The sequence below is a fragment of the Ovis canadensis genome, chromosome 10, assembly GCF_042477335.2.
Source record: "Ovis canadensis isolate MfBH-ARS-UI-01 breed Bighorn chromosome 10, ARS-UI_OviCan_v2, whole genome shotgun sequence".
NCBI lineage: Eukaryota > Metazoa > Chordata > Mammalia > Artiodactyla > Bovidae > Ovis > Ovis canadensis.
The window spans coordinates 42,707,456-42,731,038 of NC_091254.1; the positions used below are offsets into that span (position 1 = coordinate 42,707,456).

The 23,583-nt window shown below is 37.2% G+C and overlaps 1 protein-coding gene across 6 annotated transcripts in view; it reads right to left on the bottom strand.

Annotated features, from left to right (window-relative positions):
- PDS5B (PDS5 cohesin associated factor B) overlaps window positions 1-23,583 on the bottom strand; it is a 178,591-nt gene that overhangs the window by 110,588 nt on the left and 44,420 nt on the right. For 4 of the 6 annotated variants that reach the window (XM_069601599.1, XM_069601596.1, XM_069601598.1 and 1 more), the window contains exons 2-6: window positions 6,981-7,107; window positions 4,268-4,471; window positions 2,073-2,159; window positions 1,874-1,971; window positions 1,111-1,237 (exon numbers count right to left, since the gene is read on the bottom strand). In XM_069601599.1, coding sequence (XP_069457700.1) covers window positions 1,111-1,237; window positions 1,874-1,971; window positions 2,073-2,159; window positions 4,268-4,471; window positions 6,981-7,088 — 624 coding nt within the window. In that variant the 5' untranslated portion in view covers window positions 7,089-7,107. Of the gene's footprint in view, window positions 1-1,110; window positions 1,238-1,873; window positions 1,972-2,072; window positions 2,160-4,267; window positions 4,472-6,980; window positions 7,122-23,583 lie in introns of all 6 variants that reach the window. The other 2 variants (XM_069601597.1, XM_069601595.1) reach the window with 1 other exon arrangement.

Sequence of the window (23,583 nt, forward strand, 5' to 3'; positions counted from 1 at the left end):
TCCATTGAGTCAGTGATGCCATCCAACCATCTCATCCTCTGTCGTTCCCTTTTCCTCCTGCCCTCAATCTTTCCTAGCATCAGGGTCTTTTTCAATAAGTCAGCTCTTCACATCAGGTGGCCAAAGTATTGGAATTTCAGCTTCAACATCAGTCCTTCCAATGAACACCCAGAACTGATCTCCCTTAGGATGGACTGGTTGGATCTCCTTGCAGTCCAAGGGACTCTCAAAGGTCTTCTCCAAGACCACAGCTCAAAAGCATCAATTCTTTGGCACTCAGCTTTCTTCATAGTCCAACTCTCATGTCCATACATGACCACTGGAAAAACCATAGCCTTGACTAGACAGACCTTTGTTGGCAATGTAATGTCTCTGCTTTTGAATATGCTATCTAGGTTGGTCACAACTTTCCTTCCAAGGAGTAAGTGTCTTTTAATTTCATGACTGCAATCACCATCTGCAGTGATTTTGGAGCCCAGAAAAATCAAGTCAGCCACTGTTTCCACTGCTTCCCCATCTATTTCCCATGAAGTGATGGGACCAGATGCAATGATCTTCATTTTCTGAATGCTGAGTTTTAAGCCAGCTTTTTCACTCTCCTCTTTCACTTTCATTAAGAGGCTCTTCAGTTCTTCTTCACTTTCTGCCATAAGGGTGGTGTCATCTGCATATCTGAGCTTATTGATATTTCTCCCGACAATCTTGATTCCAGCTTGTGCTTCTTCCAATCCAGTGTTTCTCATGATGTACTCTGCATAGAAGTTAAATAAGCAGGGTGACAATATACAGCCTTGACGTACTCCTTATCCTATCTGGAACCAGTCTGTTGCTTCATGTCCAGTTCTAACTGTTGCTTCCTGACCTGCATACAGGTTTCTCAAGAGGCAGGTCAGGTGGTCTGGTATTCCCATCTCTTTCAGAATTTTCCAGTTTCTTGTGATCCACACAGTTATGTTTTACTGAACACAATTAATGTTCATTAACATTAATCAATAAAAGTCTTCAAAACTAAGAATAAAGCAGGATAAACTGCATTTTAAACATAAGTAAATTCTGGACACTACTGTTGATAGGTTTTAGATATATATTCAAGTATATTTTGCTACTTACCTTATGAGCAGGTACCAGATTTACCAAAACTGTATCCAAAAGCTCTTGAGATACTGTATCACCTTCACAAATAATAGAACTCATGAGATCCACCATATGCATGTGAACTTTCTGATTGTGGCCATTGCTGAAATTCAAAATTGGTATTTCATTTAAATTTAAGCATACCTGAAATTTATAGGATTTAATCATAACATGGAACATCACACTTTATTTTACAATGATATTAAGGTATTAATTAAATAAAATTGTGTATATTCATTTAAAGCTTCCTTCTCCCCAAAATCTTACAGTAGCATCCAAAATATTTTTTAAACTACATTTCCAAGATGACGTTTGCTAATTTTTATCAGTCTCACAATCAAAAGTAATTAAATCAAATGTAACTTTAGTTTGGCCTTAAATTCAGAGCATCAAACTGCTTTGTTGAAGTTAATTCTAACAGATGATTATAAGGGATACATAAAGAACTAAATGATTCACAGGAATTAAGGGGTCAGTAATATGTGATTTAAACAAAAGAAAACTAATAAAAATATTTTTATATCAGCTAGGTTAACTAATGCCACTCTTGTATTATTCTCTACAATAAAAAATTAGCTGTACTTATTTTAAAAACGTATCTATAAAAATCATGTTAATGAATTCTTAAGTTACAAATATTAGCCTTCTGATATTCATCATAAAAAACAGTTTATGCAGATTCGTCTATGAGCTAAAAATTCTTTATATTTAAAAAAGATTACAATCTTAGTAAACTTACTTTATAACTGAAAATAATGTTCTGTATAATTGGGTAAAAATTTCATTGCTGTCTTCCAACTCAAAGCATATGTTATATGACTTGACCCAAGCAATGTTCTAAAATTAAGAGGTGAAAAGGGTAAAATTTTAATTAGTAAAAATATACATGTACAGAAACCATTTTAAAATGTCACTTCAAAATATAACATACTACTTACCTCAAGTAAATAAAAATATCTATTGAATTGTGGGCTCTTTGTATCTTCTAGTCCCTTCAACTGCCTTGTTATAAACATAAATATATCCTTAAAAAAAAGGACAAGGTTTTGTTTAGATTATTAAAACATCCACTAAATTCCTAAAGATAATTCAGCACTCATATGTATTTATCATGATAAAATTGTAAAGAACCAGTTTAAAAAAAGAAAAAAAAAAAACACCTTGCATTTGGCTCAAATTTTTTAAATGTGCATTATCATGAAAACACCAAATTTCTTACCCCCTTTAAAGGAAGACAGTAAATCATTTACCATGATCTAAAAGTAGAGAAAGAAAAACATCTTACAGTAAGTTAAAAACAACAGCTCTGAAAACCGAGTAAAGTAAAACTTATGCTGTTATTAGGACGAACCCGTTGCAATGACTGAAAGCTGATTTGATCAGGTTTGTAGAATGGCATTATATATGGTAATTGTACAGAAAGAACACAGTTTAGGAAACTTAAAATTGCAAAACAAAATCACCAAGTGGAAAAATAGACTGCAGAAACTTAGAAATTTTAAAAAGACCCTTAGAAGTTAACTTGCCAGGCTTCCTGCTCAGTCATTATAATTATTAATACTTGTTTTTCCCTACAATTTATCAATCTATCTCCATCTCTTGCTTTTGACTTTTTATTACACATCCCTTTATACCTGCGTAAAATAGGTTCAGTATCACTTTTGAATCAAATTTGTATGGAGATGATGTCTTTGGAAAGTTTGGAAAAGGCTAAAATTATAAAAGCTAAATTCTATAAAGGAAGCATGCTAATCTGTCAAAAAAAAAGAGACAGAGAAAAAAAATTCCCTTATAAGTAAAATGATAAACCTTATTTAAAAGAGAAGAAACAGAATATGCAGATTACTAAGTAGCTTTTCAAAAAAATACTATCAAAAGTACACTCTTCAAAAATGATTACTAAATACAACTACTCCTTAAATCAATTAAGTACCTCAAATTAGAGGTTCACAATTCATCTGGGTACACAACTGCACAGACCAGCTCATATTATATTATCTATTTTAAGTCTCCGAGCACTCTCAAATCTTATAATTCAGTTTACATTTAAATGACAAATATTGTTCCCTATTTCCCCCATTGTGAGATATATAAGACAAACATGCCCACAGCAGTTTGGGCATCCCTTACTGGAATCCTGGCTCACGGGATCAAATGAGCAGGTTTCTCATTTCAGTTTTTAAAATGCAAGTCCCTGACTATAGAACCAAGTCCGGGCTGTTTTTCACTAAGTTAAACCCAGTTCCCGACAGGTAACTAACATAAACACTTGTTAAATATAATAAATCTAAATTATCTTTTTTTTTAATTCATACTCAGTAATCTTCCCGTGGACTCATTTTCTAACCCACGGTTTCCGCAGTTATCTTTTATTATTGCTGGTTTTTCTAATGTTCTTCTAACCTGGCTCACTCAATATTTTTTTGCACAGTTATACTTATTTTCATTCTTTTTATCCACTGGATTAACCAGGTTATTCCCTTTCTTTTTCCATCTTTTAAAAATCATTTCATTGACATAGCCTTTACTTAAAACTACCATAATCAAGTACTAGGTATGTTTTCTACCTTTCATTAAAATTTTGCCCATTGTATTTTCTTCAGAATAATGTACATCACATCTTCCATTATATGAATTAGGATTCCTATAAATTCACATTTACACTAGATACTGTCTTTTCAATAATGAACATGGTCTTCACATGAATTTTTAAAAAGGAAAAGGAAGTGTACCCCAAGGGATAGCACTAATGATGACATAATTTAAAAAGTATAGGAAATTCCCTGGCAATCCAGTGGTTAAGACTTGGCACTTTCAGTACCATGGCCAAGGTTCAATCCCTGGTCAAGGGACTATGATCCCACAAGCCACACGGAGGGGCCAAGAAACAAGTATAAAATATACTTTACTAATCAACTTCTTATTCTGAAGATCAGAACTTGTTTTATAAAATTAAGTACTAATGGGGGGGGGGAATTCTACAGAAAATAAAGAAAACAAAAGTAGTTTAGCAAACGACTGCTGCAATTAATGTCAAAGACGCCAAACAAATAATCTAAATTCTTTAATACCCGTTTCAGTTAGAAAGATAAAGTATCAGTCAATCTTGGCAGTTCTTTGAATCAGTACTTGCCTTTAATTTATCAGGGGATGTATAAGGAGCTTCAGGAGCATAAATCCGGAAAATATCAGCAAGGCAGCAGGCTACCAGTAAGCGAACATCCTTATCAGGATGCTTGAGGAAAAAATCTGAAGCAAGATGTAAAGCTAGGTTTAAATAAAGTTCCTTTTCTTCTTCAGAGTCCTGGTCCATATCCATGAAAGTTTTCACAACCATCTATACAAAAATAAAATGAAATCAAATAATGATATCCTCTATGTAAAAATATATTCATCTGAAAATAAAAATCATATTAATTACAAAGGTTAACTTTCAATAAATATACTTTCATGTTTCCTCTAAAAGTATCTATCTGTAGCATCCAATGAAGCACTTCCTGTGCTACAGTACAAGAGAACAGGAGGTGGACAGTTCATTAGTAAGACTCAATAGTATGCATGGAGTGAGCAGAGGAAGGCACACCCTTACATAAAAGAAGTGAGAGAAGTGAGACAGAAACAACAGTCATGAAAAACTACATAGTTTGAACTCTGTAAAGAGCTTTCTCTAATTTCAGTATTAGCAGTCACAGTGAAGTCTCAGCCTGCACTATTTCTACTTCACATGAGACTTAACGAAACCGCCGAACTTGTCAGGGACAATGTAAAGGTGACCGTGTGGCATCCACTAGGTGGTGCTACAAATACCAATCAACAAGCAGGACTGGACTGGGTCCCTGAGACACATGGCAACATGGGTCTCCACCCAGCTGCAGAGTGAACACTTCTGAGTAATGAACTGCCCAATGCCATACTGAATTCTCACAGCAGCTGTGGCTAACAGTGTTCCTCACAGGACAGACCCTCAGTTCTACTACACCGGAATCCAGAACCAGGCATACACCAATCCTTCCAGACTGGCACTACATTAATTTAAGGGTATAATGTCCAGGGCTACTCTCCTAACCTCTTAATTTTATTACTTTTAAGATATATGCTTTGATGGACTTAGGTGTATTATGGGGGGAGGAAGGGAAAGCTACATGCAAGGAACTTGTTCTTTCCTTGGAATCTCTTCACAAGAGTGAGACAGAAAGTATATTTTGAATACAATATTACAGGAAACTCTTAGGAATTACATAAACAATGACATCTTATATATTAGCAAGATTTATAAAACTTAAGAGGGAAGTGTAAATTAGAAAGAAAAAAAAGAAAACTAAGCAGATTATTGCTGGGCATAAATGTCTACAAAATAATGAATGGATACTACAAGCACTGCATGTGAACACTGTGGCAATCATTCCACCAAAATAATCAAGGGTCAGATAACAGGAATTCCTCAATACTGTGTACAACTCAAATGGTGTTACAAACTCACGAATACTTCATATAGGAGTCCTTAAACTAAAAAAGATGTCTGAGAAAATAACATCCATTAAAGACACTAAATGCTAATAGCTTATAAGTGGAATCTATCTCTGTGTTTAACACTGATTTCTTAGCAGACAATAAGGATGATATCATTGCTGAAATATAAGCAAATCTGAGGAAATAAACGTACTTTTTCTCTAAAAATTTAATAGGTCAAGAAAATCTAGATACTCAGAAATGAAAAATACCATATACAGTTTGCAGCTTAGCCATTTCTAATAAAATATACACACTCTGAACTAGATAAAAGATCCACATATTGGTAAACTCAATCTGCTCAAAGATGCCTTTTGCTTTGAATAATAAACACCTTATATCTGTCATTCCAGTATTGTATGCATAGGCTATAATACTAAGATTTTATGTGAAATTTATAATAATACAAGGGAGTTTTTTTCTTCTAATAAAAACAATCATGCAACATAAAGTAGTATTGTAAGGCTCCTAGGCCTTCAGTGATTAATTATGGCAAACTTTCTACACTGGAATATACATAAATATTAATAACAGGCAACATGTCTAGGTAGATACAACACCGAAGGGGAAAAAAATGCTTAAAAATAAGAACATCTGAACTAATCAGCTTAATAATCTCCTTGGCCACTCTGCTCTTCTAACCATTTTAATCATAAAGACCATCACTGATGGTGAAAGATGAAATATTATTAAAGCAAATAAGAAGAGTTTAACCACACAGTGACTGCCTCATGAATTTAAGTTCGCCATCCATCTTGACTCACTGCTGCACATCAGAAACCAAGAGCTAAAAGTAACTCTTTAACTTCATTTCAAAATACAAGAAAGTAAAAGGTAGACTTAATACTCAGTAGAAAGAATTAAATCTTTTAATTTTTAATAAGAATTAAAAATCAAATTAAAGTGGTTTTTATAAAATAAATGAGATACTGGAGAGAGGAGACAACTTTTGACAGATAATAAGGAGTATAAGCGTATTGGGGATTTGTCTTTTATACCCAAGTAGAGCCTGGTGGGCTGCCATCTATGGGGTGGCAAAGAGTCAGACACAACCGAAGCGACTCAGCAGGAAAGGAGGCCCTAAACATCCTAAGCTTCACCTTTCCAACTATGCTCCAATTAACAATAGCTAAGGAAATTCTACAATTCTTTACCTATTCCACTTTCTTAGCTCCTAATTACAGCTAACTAGTCTTGGCCAATAAATATTTTTTGCTCTGATGTGCTTTACAAAGCTGCCTTACCAAGGTACAGCCCTATATGATTTCCACAGGTGCTCTCCCCAACTCCACTTATCCTAAACGGATGCCCAAAGAACATAACCTAATTCTACTCACCTTTAACCGTCTCACCATCTCTTCTTTAGATATTTTATCTGAGATTTCCTTGACACCAGGAGGATAGGTAATTTTTCCATCATTGGTCCTTGTCTTTGAATGAGCCATGATGGAAATATTTTTACCCCTAAAACAAGAAAACTATTAGATGCAAACCAAAAAAAAAAAAAAAAAAAGCATTAACAATATTCATAATAAACATGAAAAATTATAACTATTTCCTAATTTATAGTAATTCACTTATTTAATTAATGAAAATCATTTTATTGAACACTTCTCCAAATTTTAAATTTTTATTTTTACTTTCATTTCCATTAGTGACATGCTAAGTTATTTGAACTAATAATCCTTCAATTACAAAAAAATATGATTTTATTTAATTATATACTTACCTACATATATAAAACATAATATTTCTAATATATACTACAAAATTATATATATACATATATATAATACACACACAGCTTTTTTTTTTACAGTATTAAAAATTACTTGGGCCAAAATCTAAGAGAATTCGGGAATCCAGAGAAGTAAATGGAACGTTATATCTACTTACACCCTGAGCCCATCTGCCAACCCTGACAAATCTAGAGTTCAGTTTCAGTGATCTTACGGGAAAAGGAGGACAGACTCCTGTCAAGATAGAACATCAAACAAAAGACCCTTCCTGACATTAATGCAGAATACTACCCCAACCCCAAAAAGATAATGCTTTCCAAGAGTTCGCTGAATTCCAAAGCACGGATTCTTATGCTACAGGAAGAAACCAACTCATTTCTCATTAGCAAAAGTGTGTTGACTGTAATGGTTCCTATTTTGATTAATAAAGATGTGTTTGAGCCTAGTTGTGTGATTTAAAATTCACAGTCCAAAACCACAGTTACTCTTTCACCAACCTAACAATTTCATCCAGCTAACTAGCATAACCATGATACTAACACCCAATGAGAAAAGTAAGACAAAGGGAAAAGAACCACCAACAGGTCTTTTCTGTTTACAAGGTTTTTAAATAAAATACTAGAAAAAAAAATACTTAGAAATCAAATGTAGTTGCAGATAAAAAACTGGGTTTAATCCCAGAAATGCAAGGTTGAATTCACCACATTAACAGAATAAAAAAGAAAAATCATGTAATAATCTCAAAAAATTAAGAGATAATGTTTGAAGAAAATTCACCATCAATTCACAACTATAAAAGAAAATAAGGAAAAAAGTTCAACAAACTAAGAATTATATGAAAGATTTCTGAATCCGAGAAAGGTAAGATGCTATACCCTACAGCATAAATCATGCTTATTGATGCTCTTCTGAAAATGTTTTACCTATTTTCAGGACCTACAAAAACATACCTGCTATCATCACTTGTTTAACACTGTAACAGAGATGCTGCTGAGAACTCAAGATGAAAACTTATAAAGAATTTAGTGACAGATTAATTATAAATTGGCATGAGGGATCTTATTGGACTGATAAAAATATTCTAAAATTGGACTATGGCGAGTTTCATATCTCAGGACATTTACTAAAAATTACTCAACTATACACTTGAAATAGGTCAATCTTATTAATTTTATGATCTATAAATTATATCAATAAAGTTGTTTAAATTTTTTACGTTCTGAGACTTTCATCTATATGGAAAAAGATGACACTGTACCCATATGTCACACCATACACAAAAGGAATTTCAGGTCGATCAATGAACTAAATATTGGGGCAATTGGAAAGGATTTTAAAATATAATGTAGGAAAACAACTTCACAACTTCGGGTTAGGAAAAGCCAAGAATCAAACCTACAGCTGTTTGTGTTCCTTCAACCAAAGAAGACAGTCACTGAATGCCTGGGATAAACCATTCTACAGGAAGGTAAATATAAATGTGATAGGATTCCCAGTTTTCCACAGAACCTGGAATATAAGAAAGTCTCTCTACCTTGCCTCAACAGAAGCAAAAGCTGTTCATCTTCCTTAACAACAAACACATGATTATAATCACAGACTACAGCTTAATAATGTAGACATGGTTCCATCTGTACAATCAAAACTTTATCAAGAACCTATTATGTGCATGACATTCTAGAGTGGCTAGAGGGCCACATGAGTTAAGATAGGTCTCAAAATTGACAAAGGAAATAGACATCCCCCCTAAATGATTAAATCACAATAAATCCTAAAGTTATCAACAGAAATAACAAACAACAAGCCTGGAAAAATAGAAGATTGAAAGAAGTCGAAAGTAGATGGGGGTGAAGTGTTAACAATATATAGAACAAAAGGACAGAGAAAAGAATCTGAATAAATCCCAGAGAACAAAGTTCAGAATCTGTTACTGGTCTAAAGCCGTGACTAAAGGAAAAAGTGGAGGCAAGTAAAAGGGAGCGAAGAAGGAAAGGCAGAGCAACAAAGCAGCAGGCCTCGCGGCTCGCACTTCAGCTTCACAGGCAATGGTTTTGTGAGGAGAGGTTTGAAATACTTCTGTAAGTATACACATGGGCTGTTTCCTCAAAGTAAAGACAAATTTACTGGCCCCTCTCTATATGCAAACTCCATGTACCTTCAATTCTCAAGATTTTGTTTAAACTTCTCCCAACCTCCTTAGGCTGAGCTTGGCTCTGACCCCTAGAGCTTGGAAAAACTGTGAACATATCATAATAAGCATTTAATCACATCACATTTAATAAACTCATTTGTCTGTTTCCCCAACTTGACTATACGCTCCTTAAAACAAGGATCTGTTGTTCAGTCACTAAGTCATGTCTGACTCCTTGCGACCCCATGAACTGCAGCACGCCAGGCTTCCCTGTCCTTCACTATCTCCAGGAGTTTGCTCAAAGTCACGACCATTGAGTCAGTGATGCCATCCAACCATCTCACCCTCTGTCACCCCCTTCTCCTCCTGCCCTCAATCTTTCCCAGCATCACGGTCTTTTCCAATGAGTCAGCTCTTTGCATCAGGTGGCCAAAATATCGGGGCTTCAGTATCAGTCCTTCCAATCAATATTCAGGGTTGATGTCCTTTAGAACAAGGATTGTATGCATCATTTTAGGCATCCTTAGAACAAAGTAGGTGCTCAAGAAATACTTGCTGAATCAATGACCAGAACTATTTTAAGAGACAGTGGCTCCAGTAGGAAGTACAGACTAGGCAGAGGAGAAATCAAATACAGTAAAAACAGGAAACTGCTACCAAATTCCAATAAGAACTAATAAGGAACAGACTGCAGGGAATGACTGAAAATAAGAAAACTGATGCAAAGACTATGAATGCTTACTTACTTGAGAGAAGTAGAAGATGACTGCAAGATTCAAAGCCTTTGTTCCTAGAAAGTCAACCATTTAAATACCTACTGAGAACTTACTTGGTGTGACAGCAGTCCTCAAGGCACTAAGGATACAATGGTAACACATAAAATAATTGCCTTCATCATAACAGAGATAGGGAAAAACCAGTGAGAAGTCAAGTCTTTGGAAAAATTAAGTTTGGAATACAAGGCAACTAGAGATGTTAAGCTGAAGTTCTAGAGAAAAGTCAATGAAAGAAAATACTTTAGAACCACATATAGCTTACGCTTTGGGGGCTTACAGAATCAATAAAGAAAGTGTGTATGGTGAGCTGAAATACAGAGACTAAACTCTAAGAAATATCTGTATTGATGTGGGGGGGTGAGGAAAGAAAACAGAAGAGGGTCAAAAAAGAGAGAAAAATATTGCTTTTTAACAAGGGGGAAAAAAAAAAAGTTTGAAGATAGAGAGATGCTATATAGTGTTAGTGACTTTGGAAATACACATCACTCTTTCAAGATAACCCCAGGCCCCTGGACTTGGTAAACTGATCTCTTTATGTACTTCCCAGACAACAACAGGAATGAACACCAAATAATAATGTAAGAGAAAAAAGGCGGAAAGGAGAAAGAGAGAGAAGAAGGAGAGCAATAAAGAAGAAGAAAGGAAGGTTACAGTAAAGAAATAGGCTATTCAACTGTTACGCGAAGTCAAAGGGAAAAGATACATTGACACACAGATGCTCCTCTGAAATAGTGTCAAAGAAATTCTTTGACATTCATTTTGTGCTGAATTTCAATAGTATACATTATGATAGAGCAAATGAACTGAAAATAAGAAAGTAGTAACTTAAATTATTTATATAAAAACCGACCTGTGTCAGAGTCCATTTATACACTGTATATAAATGTATTATAGAGTACATATGTATATGGACTTCTCAAGTGGCTCAGTAGTTAAGAATCTGCCTGCCAATGCAAGAGATGCAGGTTCGATCTCTGGGCTGGGAAGATCCCCTGGAGGAGGGCATGGCAACCCACTCCAGTATTCCTGCCTGAAAAATCCCATGGACAGAGGAGCCTGGGAGGCTACACAGTCCACTGGGCTGCAAAGAGTTGGGCACCACTGAGGGACTTAAACACCACACATATATATGTATATATTAATTTCAAATACCATTATATACATGTTGTTATAAAACCTACAGTTTTGTATACAGAATGAACAATAAAATGTAAACTATTCTAATACTAAAGAGTTTATACAACCACTGAGTACGTTCTAAGAAAATGGTCATTAATTAAAAGAAACATATTGATAATTTAAAAAATCATACTAACAATCCTAGAAAGGAAAAAAAAATCAATGAAATCATCATTCTACTCTAGATGTAAATAAATGTTCACAAGATACAATAAAGACTGAAGTAAAAATATTAAGGTCTTTTCAATGAATGGAAAAAAAGAGCACAGCATTCACTGGATTAAACCACAAGGGTGAGAGCAATAGCAACAGTCACTGGTAAACTGATCTGGGAAGAAATAAAAACAGGTATCTGTCATTTTCATAATAATTTTTCTTAAATACCAAGTATGTAGCAACAAGTTTATCAGAGTCACAGAAATCAGATCTAGTCACTACTAGAATCTCTACTTGCCACTGTTGTTAAAAGTTGCTTTTCCTTCTGGGACTTTACTCCAGGTTTAAGGTGGAGTTGGAAAGAAAACAAGATTTTGTGAAGTCTGACAACTGTAAAAGGTAGGCTTCCTACAACTGGTACCTCTTATAACCAGCAGATGGTGCCCTCCATAAATATCAATACAACCCTTCCAGTACATAGTTAGAGTAAGAAGGGTTTCTTTCTGGCCAGAGATAACTGAAAAAATAAGAGTGTGTTCTAAAAGAAAAGAGACAAAATAAATTACGTTATTCTCCTTTAAGTATATAACCTTAAGGCTACATTTACATACTTCCCAACTACTAAAACAAAGTTTTTTTTCCATATAAATGTTACCACTAACCCAACCATTCAGACTGAATCATCTTTATTAATTCAAATTAAGTATATTTAATAGTTATTCTTCTATGTTTTGTTAATACAAAGTAATATTAAATGCTTCAGGAAGTCATTTTAGAAAGACCCATTTTGTTCATATTTTTGGTGATGTTTATTTATAAATGATTAAACACACGGCTACCCTCCTGCCTACATTCTTTTCAAGGACCATCATGGAAGTAGAATTAAAAGCCTGAGATCATCTCAACTAGCACCACTTTCTAACTCATAACAAAGTGTTCTGAAAAATCCCTTTAAAGGAGCATTTTATATTAATAATGGTAATATCTCTCATTTATTAAATGATTGGTATTACAGTCCATCGGGTCACAAGAGCTGGAGACAACTAAGCGACTAACAACAACAAAACTTCCCAGCCGGTGGTCAGCTCAATGTCCCATTCACTGAGGGGATAAGATTATGCAGCTTCTCTGTTCACAAACCTCAAGCACACACTCTTATTAGAACTCCCACTCTCAGCAGACAGCCTCTACTTCACTGAGCAAACAGAAGCTCTGTCACACAGCAACTCTCCCAGTTTCCCATTACTAAATCTGCTGTGACTGGCCAAAACTTTTGTTCGGGTTTTTCCATACAATCTTACAGAAACCAGAATGAACTACTGGCCAACCCAACACTACAAGTGGACCACGCCCCCCCTTCCCTTCTGTTAACTAGAAAGTATGTAACCCTCTTCACGTCGAAAACGAATTCCTGTACAAGTGCACAGAATCCCATCCTCTACAGGCTTCTCAGAGACTTTCACTTCATCTGTTCTCTCTTCTTGCTCAGCATCTGTACCCTGTGTCTACTATATCCTCCCCCTCAGTGTTCAGCGTAAGCACTTGGTTCCTGTGCAGAAATAAATTCAGCCAAGAAGGGAAAGAAAAGAAAGTACAACATGCCTGTTTACTTTCTACATGCCTCTAGCTACTGTCTTCTCTCTCAAATCACCTTCATAGCCAAGCTTTCCAAAAAGTAATCTGCACTTCCTCAGTTCCCATTTGCTTATCATACTAACCCAATCCTGTTTCCAGCATCCTCCAACACCAGCAATACTGCTTTTGCCATAATCACTGAGGCTCACTTCAAAAATGACAAGAGATTTTTCTCTTCCCTCTATCTACAGCCTTGCAATGTGATTTTGTGGCTCCTCTCATCAAGAAGAGTGTTTTTCCAACACTTGAATTTGAGATGGTCTTATGACTTTGGTCACTAGGACACTGGCAAGCTTAAAAAGTGCTTGTGTTTTGGAATTTATTGACTTGCATTCTTGAAACTCCTCCTAAGAAGAGCACACGCACGGAAGTTATCCCACTATAAACTGAGACATACACAGAGAGAGATCTCAGTTATACCAAGTATGACCATCATGAAGGAAGCCAGGCCCAGACAAACTTTTGGGTGATCACAGACACACACTTGTAGATGTATGAGCAAGCCCAGGTCAATCAGCTAAGGCTGACCCAGATCAGCAGAACTACCCAATTAAGCCAAACTCAAGCTGCCAACCTGGAGAACTGCGAGAAATGTTGGGTGATTAAAGTCATTAAGTTTTGAGGTGATTTGTTATGCAATAATAGCTAACTAAAAGTCATCACTGCCCTCCACATTGCCAAAGAAAACACTTTTCCAATCCTAATTTTATTGATCTGAGCAGTTTAGGACACACAGTGGAGAGCAGACTCCTTTCTGAAACACTCCTTTCCTTTGTTTTCTACTACATTTTACCTTTTCCTGATTTTTCTCCTATTACTAGTAGCTGTCTACTTTGTTTCCTTTTCTTCTATCCAACCTCTAAATATTAATTCACCAAAGCTTAATTCTATTTCCTCTATTCACTTCTTGGTCTACATGTTTTTCTCCCAAGGCTTCTACCCCAAGCTTTCTTAAAGCCACTCCAAAATACCCCACCAAGAGCTCTCTTCTGAACTCCAATCTACATTTACCACTGCCAACCTAACATTTCTATTTAGGTATTCTCAAACGTATTCTCTTCCCCATGGAATCTTAGGTCCATGAATCAAGGTAAATTGGAAGCAGTCAAATAGGAGATGAGATGGCAAGAGTGAACATCAACATCTTAGGAATCAGTGAGCTAAAATGGACCATAATGGGCGAATTTAATTCAGATGACCATTATATCTACTACTGTGGGCAAGAATCCCTTAGAAGAAATGGAGTGACCATCACAGTCAACAAGAGTCTGAAATGCAGTGCTTGGATGCAATCTCAAAAATGACAGCATGATCCCTCTTCGTTTCCAAGGCAAACCATTCAATATCACAGTAATCCAAGTCTATGCCTCAACCACTAATGCCAAAGACGCTAAAGTTGAAAGGTTCTGTGATGACCTACAAGACTTTCTAGAACTAACACCAAAAAAAGATGTTCTTTTCATTATAGGGGACTGGAATGCAAAAGCAGGAAGTCAAGAGATACCTGGAATAACAGGCAAGTTTGGCCCTGGAGTACAAAATGAAGCAGGGCAAAGGCTAATAGAGTTTTGCCAAGAGAAAGCACTGGTCATAGCAAACACCCTTTTCCAACAACACAAGAGATGACTCTACACATAGACATCAACAGATGGTAAATACCAAAATCAGATTGATTATATTCTTTGTAGCCGAAGATGGAGAAGCCCTATATAGTCAGCAAAAACAAGACTGGGAGCTAACTGTGGCTCAGATCATGAACTCCTTATTGCCAAATTCAGACTTAAGTTGAAGAAAGCAGGGAAAACCACTGGACCATTCAGGTATGACCTAAACCAAATCCCTTACGACTGTACAGTGAAAGTGACAAATAGATCCAAGGGATTAGACGCGATAGAGTAGTTGGCTAGGGGTGAGAAATAATTGACTACAAAGGGACACGAGTGATGTTTGGGGGGCAATAACTAAAAATCATTCACTTGTACACAAAATCAATGTTTTAAAGGAAAGACAAATGAAGGAACAATCCATTCTATCAGAGACAGCAGGGAAAGGGGTCAGCCACACATCACAGGGAGTTGGAATTTAAGCCGTGGCAGACAACAAGGCGGCTAAGGGAGGACTCAGGGCAGAGGAAACACGGAGCAATGAGCAGAAGCACAAAGACATGCTGAGTGTGAGAAAAGACAAGTCCAGGCATCTGTGACAAGATATGTGTGTTTCCAAAAATAAAATATAAATCAATGGAACAGGATAAGCCAACACACCTATGGTCAGTTAATCTATGATAAAGGAGGCAAGACCACACAATACTGTAAAGACAGTCTCTGCAACAAATGGTGCTGGAAAAACTGGACAGCCACAGGTTAAAAAAAAAAAAGAAAGCAGATCATTTCTTAACCCTGTATATAAAAATAAACTCAAAATGGATTAAAGACCTAAATGTGAGAACAGACACTGTAAAACTCCTAAAGGAAAATATAGGCAGAACACTCTCTAACAATCCCCTGATAGCTCAGTTGGTAAAGAATTCGCCTGCAATGCAGGAGAACCCGGTTCAATTCCTGGGTCGGGAAGATCCACTGGAAAAGGCAGAGGCTACCCACTCCAGATTTATGTTATTTCTCTAACATAAATCACAGCAATGTCTTTTTCAATCCGTCTTCCAGAATAATGGAAATAAAAGCAAAAATAAACAGATGGGACACACTTAAACTCAGAAGTTTTGGCACAGGAAAGGCAACAATAAGCAAAACGAAGACAACCCACAGACTGGGAGAAAATATTTGCAAATGATGTGACCATAAAGGATCAGTCCCAAAAATTTACAACCAGCTTATGACACTTAATAGCATCAAAACAAACAACCCATTCAAAAAATGGGCAGAAGACCTGAACAGACGTTTCTCCAAAAAGGACATACAGATGGCCGACAGGCAGGCACAGGAAAAGATGTTCAACATCACTATATTAGAGAAATGCAAATCAAAACCACAATGAGCTATCACCTCACACCAATCAAATGGTGTTCATTAAAAAATCCACAAACAACAAATGCTGGAGAGGGTGTGGAGAGAAGAGAACCCTTCCGCACTGTTGGTGGGAATGTAATCTGGTACAGTCGCTATGGAGAACAGTATGGAAGGGTTCCTTCAGTTCAGTTCACTCGCTCAGTCGTGTCCGACTCTTTGCGACCCCATGAATCACAGCACGCCAGGCTTCCCTGTCCATCACCAACTCCCAGAGTTCACTCAGACTCACGTCCATCGAGTCAGTGATGCCATCCACCCATCTCATCCTCGGTCGTCCCCTTCTCCTCCTGCCCCCAATCCCTCCCAGCATCAGAATCTTTTCCAATGAGTCAACTCTTCGTATGAGGTGGCCAAAGTACTGGAGCTTCAGCTTTAGCATTATTCCTTCCAAAGAAATCCCAGAGCTGATCTCCTTCAGAATGGACTGGTTGGATCTCCCTGCAGTCCAAGGGACTCTCAAGAGTCTTCTCCAACACCACACTTCAAAAGCATCAATTCTTCGGCGCTCAGCCTTCTTCACAGTCCAACTCTCACATCCATACATGACCACAGGAAAAAACCATAGCCTTGACTAGACGGACCTTAGTCGGCAAAGTAATGTCTCTGCTTTTGAATATACTATCTAGGTTGGTCATAACTTTTCTTTCAAGGAGTAAGCGTCTTTTAATTTCATGGCTGAAGTCACCATCTGCAGTGATTTTGGAGCTCAAAAAAATCAAGTCTGACACTGTTTCCACTCTTTCCCCATCTATTTCCCATGAAGTGATGGGACTGGATGCCATGATCTTCGTTTTCTGAATGTTGAGCTTGAAGCCAACTTTTTCGCGCTCCTCCTTCACTTTCATCAAGAGGCTTTTTAGCTCCTCTTCACTTTCTGCCATAAGGGTGGTGTCATCTGCATATCTGAGGTGATTGATATTTCTCCCGGCAATCTTGATTCCAGCTTGTGTTTCTTCCAGCCCAGCGTTTCTCATGATGTACTCTGCATAGAAGTTAAATAAGCAGGGTGACAATATACAGCCCTGACGTACTCCTTTTCCTATTTGGAACCAGTCTGTTGTTCCATGTCCAGTTCTAACTGTTGCTTCCTAACCTGCATATAGGTTTCTCAAGAGGCGGGTCAGGTGATCTGGTATTCCCATCTCTCAGAATTTTCCACAGTTTATTGTGATCCACAAAGTCAAAGGCTTTGGCATAGTCAATAAAGCAGAAATAGGTGTTTTTCTGGAACTCTCTTGCTTTTTCCATGATCCAGCGGATGTCGGCAATTTGATCTCTGGTTCCTCTGCCGTTTCTAAAACCAGCTTGAACATCGGGGAGTTCACGGTTCACGTATTGCTGAAGCCTGGCTTGGAGAATTCTAAGAATTACTTTCCTAGCATGTGCTGCTGCTGCTAAGTCGCTTCAGTCGTGTCCAACTCTGTGTGACCCCACAGACGGTAGCCCATCAGGCTCCCCCGTCCCTGGGATTCTCCAGACAAGAACACTGGAGAGGGCTGCCATTTCCTTCTCCAATGCATGAAAGTGAAAAGTGAAAGGGAAGTCGCTCAGTCATGTCCAACTCTTAGCGACCCCATGGACTGCAGCCCATGAGGTTCCTCCGTCCATAGGATTTTCCAGGCAAGAGTACTGGAGTGGGGTGCCATTGCCTTCTCTTCCTAGCGTGTGAGATGAGTGCAATTGTGCAGTAGTTGGAGCATTCTTTGGCATTGCCTTTCTTTGGGACTGGAATGAAAACTGACCTTTTCCAGTCCTGTGGCCACTGCTGAGTTTTCCAAATTTGCTGGCATATTGAGTGCAGCACTTTCACAGCATCATCTTTCAGGATTTGAAACAGCTCTACTGGAATTTCATCACCTCCACTAGCTTTGTTCGTAGTGATGCTTTCTAAGGCCCACTTGACTTCACTTTCCAAGATGTCTGGCTCTAGATTAGTGATCACATCATCATGATTATCTGGGTCATGAAGGTCTTTTTTGTACAGTTCTTCTGTGTATTCTTGCCACCTCTTCTTAATATCTTCTGCTTCTGTTAGGTCCATACCATTTCTGTCCTTTATCGAGCCCAATTTTGCATGAAATGTTCTCTTGGTATCTCTAATTTTCTTAAAGAGATCTCTAGTCTTTCCCATTCTGTTGTTTTCCTCTATTTCTTTGCATTGATCGCTGAAGAAGGCTTTCTTATCTCTTCTTGCTATTCTTTGGAACTCTGCATTCAGATGTTTATATCTTTCCTTTTCTCCTTTGCTTTTTGCCTCTCTTCTTTTCACAGCTATATGTAAGGCCTCCCCAGACAGCCATTTTGCTTTTTTGCATTTCTTTTCCATGGGGATGGTCTTGATGCCTGTCTCCTGTACATTGTCACAGACCTCCATTCATAGTTCATCAGGCACTCTATCTATCAGCTCTAGGCCCTTAAATCTATTTCTCATTTCCACTGTATAATCATAAGGGATTTGATTTAGGTCATACCTGAATGGTCTAGTGGTTTTCCCTACTTTCTTCAATTTAAGTCTGAATTTGGTAATAAGGAGTTCATGATCTGAGCCAGTCAGCTCCTGGTCTTGTTTTTGTTGACTGTATAGAGCTTCTCCATCTTTGGCTGCAAAGAATATAATCAATCTGATTTTGGTGTTGACCATCTGGTGATGTCCATGTGTAGAGTCTTCTCTTGTGTTGTTGGAAGAGGGTGTTTGCTATGACCAGTGCATTTTCTTGGCAAAACTCTATTAGTCTTTGCCCTGCTTCATTCCGCATTCCAAGGCCAAATCTGCCTGTTACTCCAGGTGTTTCTTGACGTCCTACTTTTGCATTGCAGTCCCCTATAATGAAAAGGACATCTTTTTTGGGTGTTAGTTCTAGAAGGTCTTGTAGGTCTTCATAGAACTGTTCAACTTCAGCTTCTTCAGCGTTACTGGTTGGGGCATAGACTTGGATAACTGTGATATTGAATGGTTTGCCTTGGAGACGAACAGAGATCATTCTGTCGTTTTTGAGATTGCATCCAAGTACTGCAGTTCGGACTCTTTTGTTGACCATGATGGCTACTCCATTTCTTCTAAGGGATTCCTGCCCACAGTAGTAGACGTAATGGTCATCTGAGTTAAATTCACCCATTCCAGTCCATTTTAGTTCACTGATTCCTAGAATGTCGACGCTCACTCTTGCCATCTCTTGTTTGACCACTTCCAATTTGCCTGATTCATGGACCTGACATTCCAGGTTCCTATGCAATATTGCTCTTTACAGCATCAGACCTTGCTTCTATCGCCAGTCACATCCACAACTGGGTATTGTTTTTGCTTTAGCTCCATCCCTTCATTCTTTCTGGAGTTATTTCTCCACTGATCTCCAGTAGCATATTGGGCACCTAATGACCTGGGGAGTTCCTCTTTTGGTATCCTATCATTTTGCCTTTTCATACTGTTTATGGGGTTCTCAAGGCAAGAATACTGAAGTGGCTTGCCAATCCCTTCTCCAGTGGACCACATTCTGTTAGACCTCTCCACCATGACCCACCTGTCTTGTGTTGCCTCGCAGGCATGGCTTGTGTTGAGTTTCACTCAATGAAACCAAGGGTTCCTTAAAAAACTAAAAACAGAGCTACATATGATGCTGCAATCACACTCCTGGGCATATACACAGAGGAAAACATCATCTGAAAGGATGCATGCACCCCAATTTCACTGAAGCACTGTTTGCAATAGCCAAGACATGGAAGCAACCTAAATGTCCACTGACAAAGGAATGTATAAAGATGTGGTACGTATATTCAATGGAATATTACTTGGCCATTTAAAAAAGGGAAAAGATATAACGCCATTTGCAGCAACATGGATGCAGAGTGTCATACTGAGTGAAGGAAGACAGAAATATCGTATGACATCCCTTATATGTGGAAGCTAAAAAGAAATGATACAAATGAACTTACAAAACAGAGACTCACAGACTTAGACAACAAACTTAAAGTTGTCAAAGGGAAGGGACAGTGAGAGACTTTGGGAAGGTCATGCACGCTGCTATACCGAAAATGGATAACCAACAAAGACCTATGGAACAGCACATGGAACTCTGTTCAACATTATGCGCCAGCCTAAATGGGAGGGGAATCTGGGGGAGAATGGATACATGTATATGTATGGCTAAGTCCCTTTGCTATTCAGCAAAAACTGCCACAACACTGTTAATCGGCTATACCCCAATACAAACTAAAAAGTTTAAAGTTACCAAAAATAAAAAAAAGTGTTTCCAGAAAAATCTCACATTCTGCAAAATTAACACTTAAAAATAACCACTGTTAAAAGAACATGAGCAAAACAACCACAATCGTAATAAAATACAAGCATAGTAATTATCCACTGGCAATTGTTACCAGCATCATAATCAAATTTCTCAGCCTTAAATCTCAGAGCTCAGGTTTCCCTTTCTAATGCAGGCTCCTGAAGGTACTTACTTCTAACAGGAAACACTGTGGCAGAATTAAAAATGTAATCCAGTGACAGTCTTCAATTTTTTGTTAAAAGTAGAGAAAATAGCCTCACAGATATTTTGCCTACATTCGCAGCTGTACCAGAAGCTTAACAGAAATGATCGGAGATTCTTGATACTATTAATAAATCTTCTGCTTGTAATAAACAGGCAATTTCTCACCTGGATTTTGAGCTTTCTCCTTTTTGCACTGCATCTACAGATCACTCACAGAACATATTTTCCTTCAGAGCACAATAAATCTAAACAATCTTTTTGTCTCACATCTAGATCTAATATGACTTTAAACATTAATACATGGTATTACATTTTAAGATTTTTTTTAATTTCACTGAGATATAATTAACATATAGCATTATATTAGTTTCAGGTGTGCAATATAATGATTCAACATATAGACACATTACAAAATGATCACAATAAACCTAGTTAATATCCATCACTATACAAACTTTTTCTTGTGAAGAAAACTTCTAAGACCTACTCTCTTAGAAATTTTTCAAACTTACAATAAGGTGTTAACTTCAGTCACCACATTGTGCACCCCATGACTTATTTTTTAAGGAAGACTATGCCTTTTCTCTCCCATCCATTCCATCCACCTTCCCCTTCCCAGCTCTGGCAATTATAAATCTGTTTCTTGAATCTATCAGTTTAAGTTCTGAGTTGATTTCAGATTCCATTAATACATATAGGTGAGTTTACACAATATGTCTTCCTCTGACTTATCCATCCATGTTGCTGCAATGTGAGAATTTCCCTTTTTTGTGGCTGAATAATGTTTCAGGGTCTGTGCGTGTGTCTCGCATTTTCTTTAGTCATTCATCCATCAGTGGACATGAATGCTTCCATGTCTTGGCTATTGTAAATAATGTTGCAAGGGATGTGGGAGTGCATGTATCTTTTCAAGTTAGTGTTTTCATTTTCTTGGGATAAATATCTAGAAGTGGAAATGCTGATCATAGGTCAGTTCAATCTTTAATCTCCTGAGGAACCTCCAAACTGGCTGCACCAATATATATTCCCATCAGCAGTGTGTAAGAGGTACTTTTTTCCACATCTTCACCAACATTTCTTATCTTTCTGATAATAGTCATTCTAACAAGTGTGATCTGATCTCACTGTGATTTTGATTTGCACTGTAGATTTTCAGCTCTTATCTTCAAACAATGTTAAAATATTATCTTTGGAAGAAAGACTGCCCTTGAATGCTTCCAAACATTGATGTGCTAGAAAACAGACATTTATGACTAATGATACTTCCACATTACACTTAAATCATCCCTCCACTTACCACAGAGCTAATTATGCTACAGAACTATGTGCAACAGCAGAGCAGTGTTAACAGTGATTTAACTGGAACGTGCATGTGTGTATGTGCCTATGTGCACATACAGGTGAGGACGATTATAAAAGAAATTGAGACCAGTTAATCTCAGGCTTTCCTATATCCCTGATAAGGAGTTTGTCACCACATAAGGTGGTTATCGTTTTTCTTTGTTCTCTAAAGAACACAAAGAGCAATCACATTTGTATTTTAGAATTCCCAAAGACAAGAGACACACCAACTGGAACATAAGAAGACTACTGGAATATATGAGAGGTTCATAGACATAGCAGGAAGAGAACGAAACATCCAAATAAAGGATATAATAGAAAATAAGAGAGAAGTATGATTTAATGGAAGAAAATGATTAAGACAACAGCAGGCAAACTTTACCCCAGAAGAGACTAGAAACTATCCGGACCCTTTCTCAGACCAAGACAGGGATGGTCATTTATCTCCATGGCATCCCTGTGACTTCCCCTAAAGCTCTCCACACCTAGAGAACTCAGAATCAAAACAAAATCTATTTACAAAGAGTTGCTGTGTTCAGTAAGGTGCTCAGTGTAAGAAAAATCAACAATGTCAACTCAGAGAGACCTATACTTTCAATTCAAAACTCAATATATCCTGCCTAAAGCTACATCTACTTCTTTTTAAGACTATAATAAAATGGGCATAAATGTATCATTCATACTGATATTTAAGGGCCATACCACAATGTATGCAGAATAAAGTATAATTATTAATTCTACTTAAAGTGTTAATCATTCAGTTGTGTCCGACTCTTTTGTGACCCCATGGACTGTTGCCTGCCTAACTCCTCTGTCTGTGGGATTTCCTAGGCAAGAATACTGGAGTGGGTTGCCATGCCCTTCTGCAAAGGATGTTCCCGACCTAGAGATCGAACCTGGGTCTCCCGCACTGCAGGCATATTCTTTACCAACCTAGCCATCAGGGAAGCCCCTACTTCATTAAAAGTAATAGCATGTTCATAATGACAATCAACAAATTTTCTTCAAAAGTTATTCACTTATTGTATTCTAAAATTTTCAGAGAGTAAAATTTTATGTTCTGCTCTTACCATGATGAAGCTTAAAAAAACGTTAAGTTATAAACCTTATAGATGAACCATAATGAATAAATTGGGCAATGTTGGGGGAAACTGGAAGATAATTCTGGATGTAAAGTGCACCAAAATGTTTAATAAATTGCTCAATAAATTTCTCCTAATGGGAAAACATAAAAAACTATCATAGTACATCAAGTATTTGAAAATATTCCTGACGACATTAATTTTGAAGATATGTACAAGTTCTTGAATCTAGTCTCATTATTAGTTTTCTGAGTGATTAGTTGAATTACGTCTAATAATTCCAAATTATTTATTTGCCCCTTTAGAATATTTTGCAACTGCATCATCCTAACTGGGATGCTGCTTCTTACTTCATAGGAGAATTTAAAAGATTTTTCTATGGTTAACA